We start from the raw sequence: 15985 nt of genomic DNA on the forward strand, positions 1-15985 counted from the left end.
AGTTCAACAGTGAACAAAAGTTCTGTGGAGAATAAGAAATACCTGGTCGCAGATAAAAGCTGTCGTAATCGGTATACTTAGAAGTGAACTGAATTAAGGTTGGAATTTTAGTTCTAGTGCTTCCTGACATAGGGTACTTTGTTTTGCAACTGCATATTCTTTGACATTGTCGTTTACATAAGAAATATTCTCAGTATTGAGAGGAACTTTTACTTTCCTGAAAATAAAAATAGGTAACCTAGAACAATAATCTGGTTTTTTGGACTGTCCGAATAAAGTACTTCTGCCAGGTGGAGTATGATTCACAGCAAGGACCTTGAAAGTATCTTACTACAGTTACTTCTTTATCAGCAAAATACAGTTTTTACTGTTATAATTTGTTTTCCCTAAAAATTGGCATGGAGAATCATTGCAGCCTTAGCTGAATTTCTGTACCCAAGAAGCTAGTAATATTTTAGACCCAAACATAGAAATGTAGAAATAGGAAGCACCTGAAAAAAAAAATAGCGCAGAGAACGAAGAAAGGTGGGCAGGGAGGAGAAGATAGATATGTTTGGTGGAAGGGTCAAGGTCAACATTATGTACTTCTCTTTTATTTCTTTTTTCTTTTTTTTTCTTTCTTTTTATTTACCATGCATTTCATTGCATTTGAAAAGCAGTATGTCTTTCCTAGATCACTCTCAAATACAATAGGTGGAGTTTTCAAGCTGTATTCAAGGTGAAGTTCAGAATATGCTCCAGAAAGTGGGGATATTTCAGCTGGATCAGAATTCATGATCCATACGTGAGATGTCCACATTCTAGTTAGCATTAAAAGTTTTAATTTTTTAATAACTTTGCATCTAATTGTAGCTTCATTTTTTAATTAAAATTTTATGAAAACTGTGTTTGATCAAATACAGTAATATCTGTATTTTCCTTAAGATATTCTTATATATTAAATGTATTTCTGCTGGAATTTCTGTTTTTACTAGTAAAGCAGACTTTAAGACAGGCAATTGGAGAAGTTGTAGAGGGTAATCATTAAAAACCTCTGTTGAGGCCAATTGTGATGTAAATACAGCTAATATTTTACCTTCTTAAATGAAAATAGGCCTAAGCTTTATGACCATATATGTTGTAGCCTGGAAGGAACAGGAGGATTCCCTGTTGTAAAATGTTGCATTTTTATGTAGTAGTAATTTCTTCCAAAGATTACAAGTTGTTTCTGGACCTAAATGTCACATGTAAGTACTTTTAAAAATTCTAGTTGTGTGACATTGTGATGAGACCATGGACAAAAAGCTCCTGAGCTGCATTTTAATAAGCATAGAATCTTTTAAATTTATCATAAATTTATATGTACAGATTTAAAATTTATACCTGGGGACTTTAATATCACACAATTCATGTTCAGATGTCATTGAACATGTAATTGTTTCTACATTTCACATTATGCTGTGCTTTCAGATTGTACTATAAATCTTTTGTGACCATGACGGTTATTTCGGAATGTTGCTAACACTGATTTATGCTCATTCATGTTACTTTAATTTGAACATACTATTTCCAAAGCAGCCACTTAATGCAGCTGGTACTTAGAAAGGCATGAATATCCCATAAGTTAAAAATTTTTACATTTCAATTACAACAGCTTTACAGGAAGTGGAACATTTTCCAGTAGATTAAGTTGTAATCACAGAGGGGCTTTTTTAGTTGTTTGGTTTGTTTGGGTTTTTTTAAATATATTAAATCATTTGTATTTGTGGGATGGCTTCCTTCTTACAGTAAGTCATGCATTAACAGTTTTGGATCCATCTTTGAAAGGTGAAGAACCCATGAAGATAATACTAAAAACCAGGAAGGTGTTGGTTCAGCATGTTACCCACATCACCAAATGCTTTATGGTTTTCAAAGCTTATTTTCTTCTGAATATGTTTTGATCATTTTCCTGAAAGGATGTGTAAATTCTGTGTGCAGTGAATGAAGTTTTGGTTTAATCTATTAACAGTAATTCAGTATGAACATATTACAACTTGTATTTTCTTTTGAAAAAACAAGCTGTTGGTTTATTTCTGTCAGTTAAGTATTACTGAAGTTAATTTTTCTCCTGACAAAGAAATATATAGCTAAAACTTTTAAACTTGTTTTAGGCTGCAATTCATGGATCTCGTTTTAAAGGACAGGAGTTAAAGTTGGCATGGAACAAGCCTGTTGCTAGTATGTCAGCTGTTGAAACAGAAGAAGCTGAACCTGATGAAGAAGAAGTAAGCTTGCTTTTTTTTCTTTTTTGCTTTTTTTTTAAGATGAAATAATGTAGCTTTTTCAAAAGAAAATTATCTGTTGATTCATACTTCTATTTTTGACTCTAACTCATGTTTTGATGTCAGAAATTGGATTTGTTTATAAATACATTTCGTGTTTTGTAGGCTGTTGAAAGTCCAGATACTTTACTTTTCCTTGCAGAAATGATTCATTTCTTACACAACAAAAAATACTAAACTATATATCTAGAAAATGGAAGGGGCTGGTTTGAACTTGCATGAGAGAGATTGAGGATTTTGTCCAAAACATGGGGTTTTGTACCATCTACTTTAGGCACTAATTTCTTAGAGGATCAAATTTCAGATTCTGATTTTCCTTTATAGAGAGATATGGCTTGGAGGACATAGGTAAAGGAATAATTTGGAGCATTTACTAAGTTCATTCAGACATCTGAAGTACCCCTGTTGAGTGTTAGTCTTCATCGTGGTGCGTGAAAGATATTAAAGCCTTGTCCAAATAACCTTAATTTGTTAATGTAGGAATAGTGGCGCAACATCTCTTGATGTATTTAACTCATTACACTCAAAATACCGATGTTTGTGAATTCTGAAAAATAAATTCCATTGGGGAAGAAGTCAAGCAATCTTTTTTCTAATTAATTTACTGTCAATTAACTGCATATACATAATTGTCATAGGATAGCTGAAGTAGAAGTACGCTTTGATGTACTCAGTGGTAGTATTTTGTCTGTACCTTTTCCCAATAATATTTTTGCAGACCTACCATAGAAGCAACTTCACAAGATTGTTCTGATATAACCAAATTCGGTTAGTTTTTTTGCATTTTAAGAAAGCCAGTTTGTCTGTTTGCTTTCTGTCTCCAAAAATGCTAATTTCTTTTTAGCATGTCAGCTGAAGACAGAGTAGACTAACTACACCACTGTGTATTCATATTAGGCATTCTGACTTACTAAATATTACTTTCCTTGTATATGCAAACCTCAAGTATTGTCAGATAGTAATGAGCTGTGAGTGAACAAGAAGCTACGTTGGGGAGTCTTCCGAGCATCTTAGATATTTTGTCACTTCTTCAGGGATGTATTGCCCGTGAAGACGAACAGCAACGTTTGCTGCAAGGAGTCTATCTCATTGAGAGGTCTCATTGAGTAACTACTTCACTGAGACCACTCCATTTTGCCTAATGAAGGAAGGGCATGGAGGGATATGCAAACACTTCAGTGGAGTAAATGAAGGAAAGTACAGATTCACTGGTAGGTGAACTACAGTGAGATTCATCTTTTAACCCCACCTGAAGACACTGAGCGTAGGAGGGAACCTCTGGGGTATAGGTAGTGGTGGAAAGGAAATGAGGATAGTAACAAGCTACATGGGCGGCTGCCCTGGCAAAGGGAAAGGACAGATTTACAGAGGCCTTGGGCCTAGATGCTTGACAACATCTTGTCAGCTGAGAAGTGTGATGGCAGGTTGCATCTATTTTACGTGATGGTTGTTCTCCTTAACAGGGAGTCATCAAGTACGGAAAGGAAACTCAGGGAAAAGACTGCATGAGACTGTTTTCTGTAATTCATAAATTGATGGATTCATGTAGAACTTTACAGATTTTCAGAAGTTAAGTAAAAAGAGGGATTAAACAGGGCTTTTTGTTATTAAGAAATAATATAATTATTTGAATGTTTAGCTTTACTGTAGATTTTTTTTATGACCATTTATTTTCTCACACTTTTCTTGAGATTTGATTTTTTTCTGTAATTTAACTGGTTTTATTTGTCTCTGGATCCCACCTGGAGTACTGCATCCAGCTCCGGAGTCCCCAGTACAAGACAGACATGGAGCTGTTGGAGCGAGTCCAGAGGAGGGCCACGAAGATGATTAAAGGGCTGGAGCACCTCTCCTGTGAGGACAGGCTGAGAGAGTTGGGGTTGTTCAGCCTGAGGAAGACAAGGCTCCAGGCAGACCTTATAGCTCCCTTCTGGGGAGACCTTGTAGCGGCCTTGCAGTACCTGAAGGGGGCCTACAGGAAAGATGGGGAGGGACTGTTTATCAGGGAGTGTAGTGACAGGACAAGGGGTAATGGGCTTAAGCTGAAGAAGGGTCGATTTAGATTAGATGTGAGAAAGAAATTCTGTGTCGTTGGAGTGGTGAGGCACTGGAACAGGTTGCCCAGAGAAGCTGTGGTTGCCCCCTCCCTGGAAATGTTGAAGGCCAGGTTGGATGGGGCTTTGGGCAACCTGTTCTAGTGGAGGATGTCCCTGCCCACGGCACGGGAGCTGGAACTAGATGATCTTTGAGGTCCCTTCCAACCCAAACCATTCTATGATTCTGTGACTGTTTTTGCAGTCATTCCTTGGCTAATTATTCTTGCAGAAAATGTATAGGAGTTGATCTTGGGTCAAAAACACTAGCTGTTCATGCTTTTGCATGCTTGCTGAAATCTTTGCAATAGCAACTGTGTAACATAAAAATATTAGTTTACCTATTTTTTTAATAGTGTTACTAGATTCTTACTTGGCCCAATGTTTACAGATTTTTTTTTTTATTTAACCTGATTGATGTACTTACCTCTGACCCTTTCCCATTTTCAAAACAAGCCAAGTATATGTAGCTCTCCTATCTTCTTTGTAAAATGAGATTGGATTTTATTTTCATTTTCTACAACTGAATTAGTCCTCCTAACCTTCACCAAATTTCTTTAAACAAGGGGTTTCTATTCAATAATCCTTGAGAAATTTTGCATTTAAATGTCATTCTTTCCTTCTGTGAGCTTTGGATTGCTTCTAGCATTTAATTAAGTTAGTATTTGAAGTATAATGTTGTTATCCCCAAGTCCCGGATGGACGAGTTCAAGAACTTCATGTGCTGAAGTTCAACCAATTGCATAAAAGAAAATTTATGTAGTTTTATTGTTTAAAATTTGGTACTTATGCAGGATTAGGTTGGAGGTGGGGTAGGTTCTTATAGTCAGTGGCCTGAATTTCATCAGACCTTCTTTATGCATCTAAAATATCTTGAGTTTCTGTATGCCCACAATTCATAGAATCATAGAATCCTTCAGGTTGGAAAAGACCTTTAAGATCATCAAGTCCAACCATTTAACCACCACTAAACCATGTCCCTAAGCACCACATTACACATGTTTTAAATACCTCCAGGGATGTCAACACAACCACTGCCCTGGGAAGCCTGTGCCAATGATTGATAACCCTTTCACTGAAGAAATTTGTCCTAATACCCAATCTAAATGTCCCCTGGCACAACTTGAGGCCATTTCCTCTCAACCTGTCGCTTGTTGCTGGGGAGAAGAGACCAACACCCCCCTGGCTACAGCCTCCTGTCAGGTAGTTGTAGAGAGCGATAAGGTCTCCCCTCAGCCTCCTTTTCTCCAGGCTAAACAACCCCGGTTCCCTCCGCCACTGCTCCTCCTAAGACTTGTGCTCTAGACCCTTCACCAGCTTTGTTGCCCTTCTTTGGACACGCTCCAGCACCTCAACATCTTTCTTGTAGTGAGGGACCCAAAACTGAACACAGGACTTGAGGTGCGGCCTCGGCAGTGCTGAGTACAGGGGGACAATCACTTCCCTCGTCCTGCTGGCCACGCTATTTCTGATACAAGCCAGGAAGCTGTTGGCCTTCTTGGCCACCTGGGCACAGTGCTGGCTCATATTCAGCTGGCTGTCGACCAACACCCCCAGTTCCTTTTCCACCAGGCAGCTTTCCAGCCACTCTTCCCCAAGCCTGTAGCAGCGTTGCCTGGGGTTGTTGTGACCCAAGTGCAGGACCCGGCACTGAGCCTTGTTGAACCTCATACAATTGGCCTCTGCCCATCAATCCAGCCTGTCCAGATCCCTCTGTAGAACCTTCCTACTCTTACGCAGATCAACACTTCCACCCAACTGGGTGTCATCTGCAGACTTACTGAGGGTGCACTCAATCCCCTCGTCTGGATCATTAAGGGATTGTTGGGGAAAACCACTTGTGACTGGCTGCCAACTGGATTTCACTCCATTCACCACAACTCTTTGGGCCCGGCTATCCAGCCAGTTTTTTACCCAGTGAAGCATACACCCATCTGAGCCATGAGCAGCCAGTTTCTCCAGCAGAATGCTGTGGGCAATGGTGTCAAAGACTTTACTGAAGTCCATGTAGACAACATCTATGGCCTTTCCCTCATCCACTAAGCAGGTCACATCTGCTCCATAACCTTCCCTGGCACCAACTTCAGACTGACAGGCCTGTAGTTCCCCGGATCCTCCTTCTGGCTCTTCTTGTAGATGGGTGTCACACTGGGTAACCTCCAGTCAACTGGGACCTCCCCAGTTAGCCAGGACTGCTCATAAATGATGGCAGGTGGCTTGGTGAGCACTTCCACCAGCTCCCTTGGTACCCTTGGGTGGATCCCATCCGCCCCCATAGACTTGTGTGTGTCTAAGTGGTACAGCAGGTCACTAACCATTTCCCTGTGGATTATGGGAGCTTCATTCTTCCAACTCAGGGGGTTGGATATCCAGAGGACAACTGGTCTTACTGGTAAAGATTGAGGAAAAGGCGGCATTAGGTACCTCAGCCTTTTCCTCATCCTTTGTCACTATGTTTTCCCCCCGCATCCAATAAAAGGTGGAGATTCTCCTTTGTCCTCCTTTTGTTGCTAACGTATTTATAGGAACATTTCATATATTTACAATAGCTGCTATACAATGAAGTTAAGTAAGTAGCGTGACCACTCAGTCACCAAGGTGAGCAGCTCCTGTACCAGCATGATCCGCAGCGGAGCGCTCTAGCAATCATCAAAAATGCTTCCTTAATTTTTCCATGGCTAAACTACCATTTTAGTTCAGCTAAGGAATACTGTGCTAAAGAGGGATAGCTGGCAAAACTTGTGTGACATTGTTAATAATGAAACAGGGCTCCTAGTCTGCTTATGAAAATGAGGTAGGTCTTTTGGACTTGGATGCTATAGAAAATCTCTGGCAAGTAGCCACTTAATTATGAAAACACCTTATCTTCCTAGATGCCTTACAGTTCCACACCTGGGCACCTAACAGAAGAGTTCACTACTGAATCAACAAGAGTTGTCTAGGCAGAGTAGAAGACATGTAATTAAAGATAAGCTTTTAATCATCTGTGGTTTGCAGTTTGGGGAAACTGCTGAGTCAGAGGTGTAGTGGCTTTGTAGCTGAAAGCCCTTGATAGGTGTTTATTTTAGGAATTTGTCTGGTTTCTTTGGAATCTGATCGCATCTATAATATCCTGCAGCAGGGAATGCTACTGTTCAACTATGTCTACCAAGAATAAGTATCTTTATATGGCACCTACCACCTGCATATTTAATTTTGGTGTTCTGCTCTTGCATCAAAAAGAAAACCATCATTCTTTCTTCACTTTTTCTGAGACATGGACTCCTGTCGTACTTCCCCTCAGTTACTTTCTCTCCAGGCCAGAGCATCCCTATAGTTGTTCCCCTGTGTGGAAGTTGTTCCAGGCTTTTTGATCATCCGTACTGTCTGCCACTCAGCCTTGTGCACCTTAGACGAGGTCTACGTTGTGTGCTGCCCAAGACTCCTCCTTTTTGACAACACTGTTGTATTTTAGCCTGCTGGACATCTAAACACCAGGGGAAGAGGCTAAGTCCACAGAAGGTTTCTATGTTTTGGTCTGGCTCAGATACCCAAGCCATATACATTGACAAACAGGGCAGGTGTTGACAGAGCTGCTTTTTAAAATGCACTTTCCATAGGTAAAACTAATGAAGATAGTAGTTTCTCCCTCTTGTAAAACAGCCTCCTGGAAAGAGAGAAGGCTTAGTTCTAGGCTTTCTTCAGCCTAGAGCCTCACATCTCTCCAGAAGGCTCCCTAACTTCACAAATCAACCTTCACACCTCCTGTTGAATTTGGAAATTCTGTAGCAAAAAAACCTACAACTACTGGGACAAGAAGAATAAGCAAGGAAGACCGTAACTGTTACTTAACAGCTGGGAGAGTTTGCTAGGGGAGGTCATCCCTGTGTTCAGTCCTTTCTTAGTGCAGAAATTGCTTTAATAGGTGCAATTGTCAAAAAAGTTCTGAGACAGGATGGTTTATATATACACCCCTGTGTCTATACGTGGACAAAAATTAAAACAACTCACTGTTTATCTTTCCGGTTTTGTAACTTTGCCTCTCTGAAGCCTCTAATTGTTGACCTTGAAATGTTCAAGGGTTTGTGAAGTCTGTCAAGTTACTATGTTGTTACTGAAAGCAATTGAAAATACATTAATATATTTTGTCTAAATTTCTGTAAATACCTGTCTCCCTGCCCTGATCTTTTAAATGTTAATATTGGTTTTAAGCTTAATGAAGCTGTCAAAATCAAAATGTCTCAGATTCAACCTTTTTAATACTGCGGCACGTGTGGACTAAACTCTTGGATGAAAACAGGCATAGTTATTCTGAACATGCAAAAACTAACATTAGTTTTCAGTATAGCATTGTAGAAGTTTCATGGGAACATTGTAGCTTGGGCATGCATGATATGCTGAAGAATCAGAAGAGCTATTTATGTATGAGGTGCACGTGTCCTGGCCATTTTGAAGTCCACTGAAAAGGGAAAAAAGCGTGTTCTGTTTGCCTTTTGTTAATAATGTATATAATACATATACATGCAGTATACTTTTTGGAAGGCATTACTATTTACAATAAAAAAATCAATGTTCTTTATTAAATCTCAAGTATCGGGGATTTGTATTTTGCCTTTTACATCAGAAAATGTTAAAGATCAACAGGGTATCATGTTTTTCTCTTGAAGTTTCAGGAAGAATCTTTGGTGGATGACTCGCTGCTTCAAGATGATGATGAAGAGGAGGAGGATAATGAATCTCGTTCATGGAGAAGATGATTCAACTGATCAATGACAATGCTAGAACTGCACCTGTGTTGCATTAGTATTACCTAATGTACTTCTGCATCTTTGTATTAAAAGGGGTTTTGTGATGAAGTTGGATTCGGATATAGACTAAAAAGCAGCTGGTCGGTTATACGTTTTGAGAGATTGATGTTTGAGTTACATTTCAGTAAATGATTGCTAAAGACATCATACTAGGAACATATGCAATGTTTTTATTACATAGTTCTACAGAAAGTTACAGAATTCTTTGGGTTCTTTGTAATTTACCGAATTGGTCAAACACAAATGACCAAAAGTTGTTATAACATAGATAATTTTTGTTCTATTCCAGATACGGAATGAAAATTTGCATTTAAAATCTTTGTGAATGTTTTCAGAAATGAATAGATAACAGTACTAAACCGAAGTCTCTGAAGTTATGTATTCATAATATTGCATAGTAGTATGCTTAGGCTTTACTATGTACTAGCCTTTTGTTGGATTTGTGTACGTATTTTACCTATGGGTTTTAATGATAAAGTGTATGACTGCTTTGCATATAAGTCCTTATGACTTTAAGATGTTAAAAAATAAAGAAATGGAATGGTCTTAAAAAAAAAAAAGAAAAAAGAAAAAAAAAGCAATAACCAAAAAAGCTAAGGCAATGGTCCTTCATGATGAAAAAAAAAAAAAAAGAGAAAAAAAAAGAAAAGAAAAAAGACCGTTCCAAATGGCAACCCCCACCCCCATATTCACAAAAGGAGCTCTAATCACTATCACTTATACTAATATGGTATTGAATATAAAAAATCTCAACGTAATGATGTTTCATTTATGTTAACACACAGGTAGGTATACTCTGTTTCATAAAAGCTTTTGGATGTCTTCTGAATTTAAACTGATTTAAGACAAATGGTAAATAGAATAATATTCCAACAATAAGGAATTTATTCTGTATCCCTGCACTGTGCAACTGTAGAAGAAAATTGGATCCCACAAAAATATATGCAGTACTGAAATGTAATTTAGAAAAATACATTAGGTGAAGTGGAATATTTGGTAGGTATTATTCTAAAAACTTTGACTATGCACACTAATGCCTTTTTTTTTTTATTCCTGTGTATCTATGATTACATTTTTCCATTTCAAAAGTAATACTTGGCAGATACTAAGTTCACACTATAGTGTATATTCATCATTTAAAAATGTACCTACTCCACAGAAATACTTAATTGGCTCTTTCTAACAGGGCGTTCTGTTCTGTGAGGTCTGAAGTTTCTCCTTTTCTTAGGAAGGGGAACTGCCTGATCCTTCGCAGTAAAGGACGTCTTTCACCAGAAAGACTTGTTTTTATTTCCATTTTCAAAAGAAAATACATTTGTTAAGTATTAGAGTTGTGGGGCTTATTTTATTTTTTTACCCCATCAACTCATTAATGAGTGCAGAATAAAACTGCTATCTTGTTTATCAAATAGATGCAGGGGATAGTACTTCAGTTAACAGTCTGTTTTCTATAGGCCATATTTTTGTCTTTTTGGGGGGTGGGTGGGAGAGAACTGCTATAACACATATGTCTGCCTTTTTTTAATTCCAAAATAGGAATGGAGGAAAATAGTAGTAGTAGTATCCTGGAAAGAGGAGCTCTGGCTGTAGAATTTTCTTCTGTGCTTTTCAGTTACTTGAGGACTTTTTGAGACCTGGAACCTGTTTTGGGTTTTTGTGGGGTTTTGTGGTCTTTGTGTTTGTTTTTTGTTTGTTTGTGGGTTTTTTGTTCCTGTGCCCTTATATGTATGCATATCTTGTTGCAAAAATATGCACTTAAAATTTTTGTATAGTCTTAGTTTCACATTGAAATTTTACAATTGACTGCCATGCCTGTTACAGTAAGTTCTAAATCTTGCCATAAGGAATTGTATTTGGGAAATTGATTTCCTTTTACACTGAATTTCAGGCAAAATAAAATATTTTAAGAATGTTTTTATCCAGTGCTCTGAATGAGCTGGTTTAGATCACTGAAAGAAATACAAGCTTTTCTACTTTTTAAAATAATTTAGTACATCTGATTGACAGTCCGGAAGGTGGAAGTGTTCTGTGTGTTGCCTTACGGAATAGGTACAGCACAGGCAAGGACTGTGCATGCTGTGTTAAGGTGGTGGTGTGGCATGCTTTGTCTGTCTGGTGCTCAAACCTGCCTTTTCACTGCAGTTGATCAACACGAGCTAATGACAACTCATTGTGTTCTTTACATAGATTCTTATGAATCATCTGAAATTGCTGTATTGTGTAATTTTAAAATTAGTATTGCAAGTTTGCCTGCTTGTTTTGAATTCAGCTTGGTAATGCATCCATGCAAGATTCATTTCTTAGTAACCGTTTGCACCCTGGTCTACCTGTAAGGGAATGAAACTTAAAATTCTTTTTACCACCTTCCCTCCCCCAAACTTCCCATCAACTAAAGGTGTCAGGGAATTCTCACTGGCATGTATCTTGTCCCCTGCTGTTTCTATGTGACACTGAATGATTGAAAACCACCTGGATCAGAATGGCTTGGTTTACTCTCACTTTAAGAAACAAACCCAAATGTTTGTTTCAGTCAAAACTAATCTGTGTGCCATTCAGTATAAGAGAACGGTGTCCCGGTTGCAATCTAAATGGATTCTGTTCGGATTTCTGTCATTATCAAATGACTTTCTTGATTTGATTTCTTTTTTGGCTTGCTCTATCCTTGCATTCCTTGTCTAGCTCTGCTCTCCCCTCCCTTTTTTGCTACTACCTTAGCCAACTCCTGTCTTTTCAGTTCAGTCAGATCCTTATTAGCATAGCCTTCAGTGAAATCTGCTGTCACCTGGAGCAGCATCCTTCCTTGTTTGAACCAACAAACCAAGCATCCTGCTGACTTTCATTCCCTTCCTTACTTAGTTGATCCTTCTGAATGCATTCCCAAGTATGCCTCCACTGTGATTAGCTAAATCATTGTATTTTTTTAACAGTTCTGCAAATGGATTTTCCTAGTCTGAAACACTGTGAGCGAGGTTACCTTGGTTTTCCCCAGGCAGCTTTTCAAAATTTCTATGGAAAAAAAGGTAAACATTAAAGAAGGTATTTTCTTTTCCAGCTAGATGCAAAAGGCCTTGAGTAAGATGTGATCTGACATGTAGTTCGATGACAGTATTTTAGTAAATCACATTTGGTTGAACTATAAAAAATACTTTAAGTAATGGGAGTCAGTAATTCAGAATATATTACAGTCTCTCTACAAAACCGTAAAGAAACAAGAATACCTCTTTGAAGCATTACTTATGGCCAGTGCTATTTGTATTTTTTGTTCTCTTAAAACTCACTTATTTTAAATCAGAAAACCCACAGAAGAAATACAAGTTAGTTATTAGCGAAACACAAATGTATAGGACTTATTTTACAAACAAGTCTAAGCAGGTCTATTTCTTAAATAGCAAAAGCACCCACTGAAAAGTATTTGTATAATTTCAGGCACTTAAAATAGGTTTCTGTTCTAAACCACACTCTAAAAACAGGCTATTCTTTAACTAGAAAAGGAATAAAAAATTACTATCCAGATAAGGATCTGAGCACAGCGTAGTGTGATTGTACCTACTTAACGCATCCAATTTTGTGGCTGACCATCTACTCTGAAGAGGTCCCCAAACCAGCTAAGCTTACTATTCTTGTCAGCCCTTGGATAACTTTTAATAACTGTACATTTATTTGAGGGGTTTTTTTAGATGGAATGGACAATTTGTAATTACCAGTTATCTCATGAGCATAAAAGAGCACAAAAAGATGCACAAGAATTTGGTTTTGACTCTATTAAGTGATTTTGAATGTTTCCTGTATTTTTTTTTTTAACTAATCCCTGAACTAGTAGGTCTCAGCAAAAGTAGATGGAGAGGGTAGAGGATTTTTTTTTTCCCTTTCATCAGTCATACACTGCTGTTGTACCAATACACAAACTAGCATAAACGGGCGTAGAACTTCAATGAAGCACCTCATTTACTGTAATTCAACATTGTTGTAATGTTGCAATTAAGATACAGTCAGATTTAATCCTACACCACTTACCTTTAATTAGTAAATTAAGTTACAATTAACAAGATAGAGCAACTGGAACAAATAGCAGAAATTTGAGGGGTTTGTGGGGAAAAAAATAAGTGTGAAAATCACAATTTTGATTGTTCTTCGTCATTTTGTTTAGAGTGGAGCTGTTCCTTACTCTTCTGGTGTTACAGCACTTAATTACTTAAATGAACCTGTTAAGTCAGACAAACTAGAAGTCCTTGATCAAGATTTAAAAAAAAAAAAAATTACTTTTTTCAGTTGAGTTGATATAGCTGTAAAATGATCCTTGGTGAAAATGAACTCTTAGTTTTTGTGGACTCATATAGACCTTTATAAACACACTAGTGTGCTTGTCACGGTTGCCTGAATACTGTAGTTTTATAAAATAATTATTTTCTTTTTTTCCTTTAGTATGTCTCTGCATGTTTTATTCTGAACCATGTTTTAAATCTATAGACATCAAAAATACTTGCAACAAAGAGACTTCAGTGATTTCAATCTTTTATTTAAATTCTCTTTAGATCTAATTGGAACGCTAATGAGAGGGATTTCAAGAACATACTGCACAAGAAATATCTCTTTTTTTCCTAATTGATCATTATTTGTAAAATCCTTCTATATGTGTTAATTCTAAAGCTTATCTGAATGTTGATACTTTGGTTTTTGTCCATGTTAATGTCTTTTTTCTTCTTACAGTAAACTTGTAGTCCTGAGACCAGTCGATGTCTTTGAAAATCATCTCATCTGACCCTGTGGTATTTTATAATAATTTAGATGTTACACTTTGAATTCTTGGAATTCCAAGATCCTTCCTGCTTTATTAGCACAACACACTAATTCAGTTTCTCACCTTTCTCTGGCAAAGACTGGAATACCACATTCAGCAAATCTGTCTGTGCTAGTTGATAAACTGGATTTTAGTATTTCCCTGTCAGCAACTGGGAGAAAAATTTTTGAGGCATGTACTCTTCAAAATTCTGTTTTCTGAGAAACATCTGCAGTAGACATTTTTTTTTATTTTGACCTTTGGTATGCAGAGAGGGTAAAATAATCTGTTTTTACCCTTTTACACTATTTTACTCCTCTGTGTTGCAGTTTCACATGAGATTTTTGGATAGTAATTTGATGGGTAAGTTAGATCTTTTAATGTCACCAGGCATACACTTTTCTTTAAAAAGGAAGAGGGGAAAAAGAAGCCAACTAGTATTTACAGTCCCTCTTGACAAGATATGGAGATTATTTGAAATCAGAAATGTTATTTACAGGCCTCAAAACTTGAACAATGTGGATGACCATTTCCCAGTTGCTAAAGAATGCCTTCTGCTTCTTAGGCTTTATGTTCTTTTAAATGTAAAGGAAAAAAAGAAACGCTAACTTCTCCCAAAATGTTTTCCTAATGATCTGCAGCTATACTGAAAATCTCAGCTCTAAGGCATACTAACTCTTCTCTCTATACAATAATTTGCTCTCTAGGGAACTGAGAAAAGTTTCTTAGGTTTTAAAGGTCATAATTTATTCTTCATCTTGCATGGAATTTTGTGCGACAAAGATGTTTGAGCCAAAATGTTTCCTCCTTGTAGAGAAAACAAAGAGTTCACAAAAACATATGTTGATCTATGCATGTAAAAAGCTACATCCTTTTGCCAAAATCGTGTGCATGTTGCTAATGCATATATGGTGTAGGTGAAATCTACAGAGGCACAGAAATGCCTTTAGGGTACAAGAACTATCTTTTCACAGAGCTTCCCAGCTCTGCAGGGCTCTGCTGCATAAAAGCTGATAGAAGTGTCCTTTCCATTAAAGTACCTTTTTTTTTTAACATGATGAAATGTTCTTCCTCACATTTGCAAACTGTCCTTTCTCTGCTTAAAAAAAAAAAAAAAAAAAAGGTAGTTCTGGTTTGTGGATTTTTTTTTTTCCCTTGAGATAAAGCCCTGTATTTTCTCTTTCGACTGCTAGAGGGCACTATGGCTACACAAGTGAAACACAGTAACTGGAAGTAATTTGCTCCCATTTCAACACTTCTGTGATATTTTTCCTCTTTCAATTCTCATACTAATATTTGCATTTCTTGCAGAAATCTGTATACATCTCTACCATGTCAGCAGAAATTCTGTTTGTGTGAACTGAAACAAAGTATCTCTCTTTGGATTTAGGTACCAATGATAAAATGTGACTCCAGGTATTTAAATCTGAATAAAACAGAAGAACATTTCTGTGTTGCAAGAAGCATAAATCCATCTCCTTTTCTGCTCTGGGAGTTGAATTAGTTTTTGATAGTTTACAGTTGGAGTTGTAGAAAACTTTGGGTAGCTACATACTGTTTGTCAAAGCTTTTCCTAAAAGTTAATCTTTTAAGCACATGTTTATGCTCTAGGACAGGGGATATGCAGTGAATGGAAAGCTAAAACTTATTGCTGTAAAGTGTGTGTGTGTGGGGTGGCAGAAATGGCAGACAATACTACATTTTTATATAAACTACAAAACAAATTGCCAGCCTAACATGGTATGAAGAAATTTCACCACTGTGGCCAGTTATCTTTGCTTTATGATAAACTCATGTTGAATACATCAAAGAATTACTACCATAGCTCCACCAGCTGGTGTAGTGTAACTACACAAAACAATTTTTCAACTACAACATGGAATACTTGTTCATCCTGGTACTTCTGATATACTGTCTGTTACTGTCTTGCCCGAGTGCGTTGGGAACCTACTGGTGACCCATGCGTCACTACACTTGGAACTCTGCACAATGTCTGTGCATACAAATCATGTTTAGGCCGACAAC

The 15985-nt window shown here is 37.4% G+C and overlaps 1 protein-coding gene across 4 annotated transcripts in view; it reads left to right on the forward strand.

Moving 5' to 3' along the window:
* The window catches only part of RBM26 (RNA binding motif protein 26), a 67251-nt gene extending 51472 nt beyond the window's left edge, over positions 1-15779 (forward strand). For 3 of the 4 annotated variants that reach the window (XM_054836681.1, XM_054838809.1, XM_054837942.1), the window contains 2 exons: positions 2133-2246; positions 9043-15779. In XM_054836681.1, the coding sequence (XP_054692656.1) occupies positions 2133-2246; positions 9043-9132 (204 nt within the window). In that variant the 3' untranslated portion in view covers positions 9133-15779. The remainder of the gene's footprint in view (positions 1-2132; positions 2247-9042) is intronic. The other variant, XR_008578717.1, reaches the window with a different exon arrangement.
* Positions 15780-15985: the final 206 nt, after the last annotated feature.

This window comes from Grus americana, chromosome 1, assembly GCF_028858705.1.
Source record: "Grus americana isolate bGruAme1 chromosome 1, bGruAme1.mat, whole genome shotgun sequence".
In the NCBI taxonomy this organism is placed as follows: Eukaryota; Metazoa; Chordata; class Aves; order Gruiformes; family Gruidae; genus Grus; species Grus americana.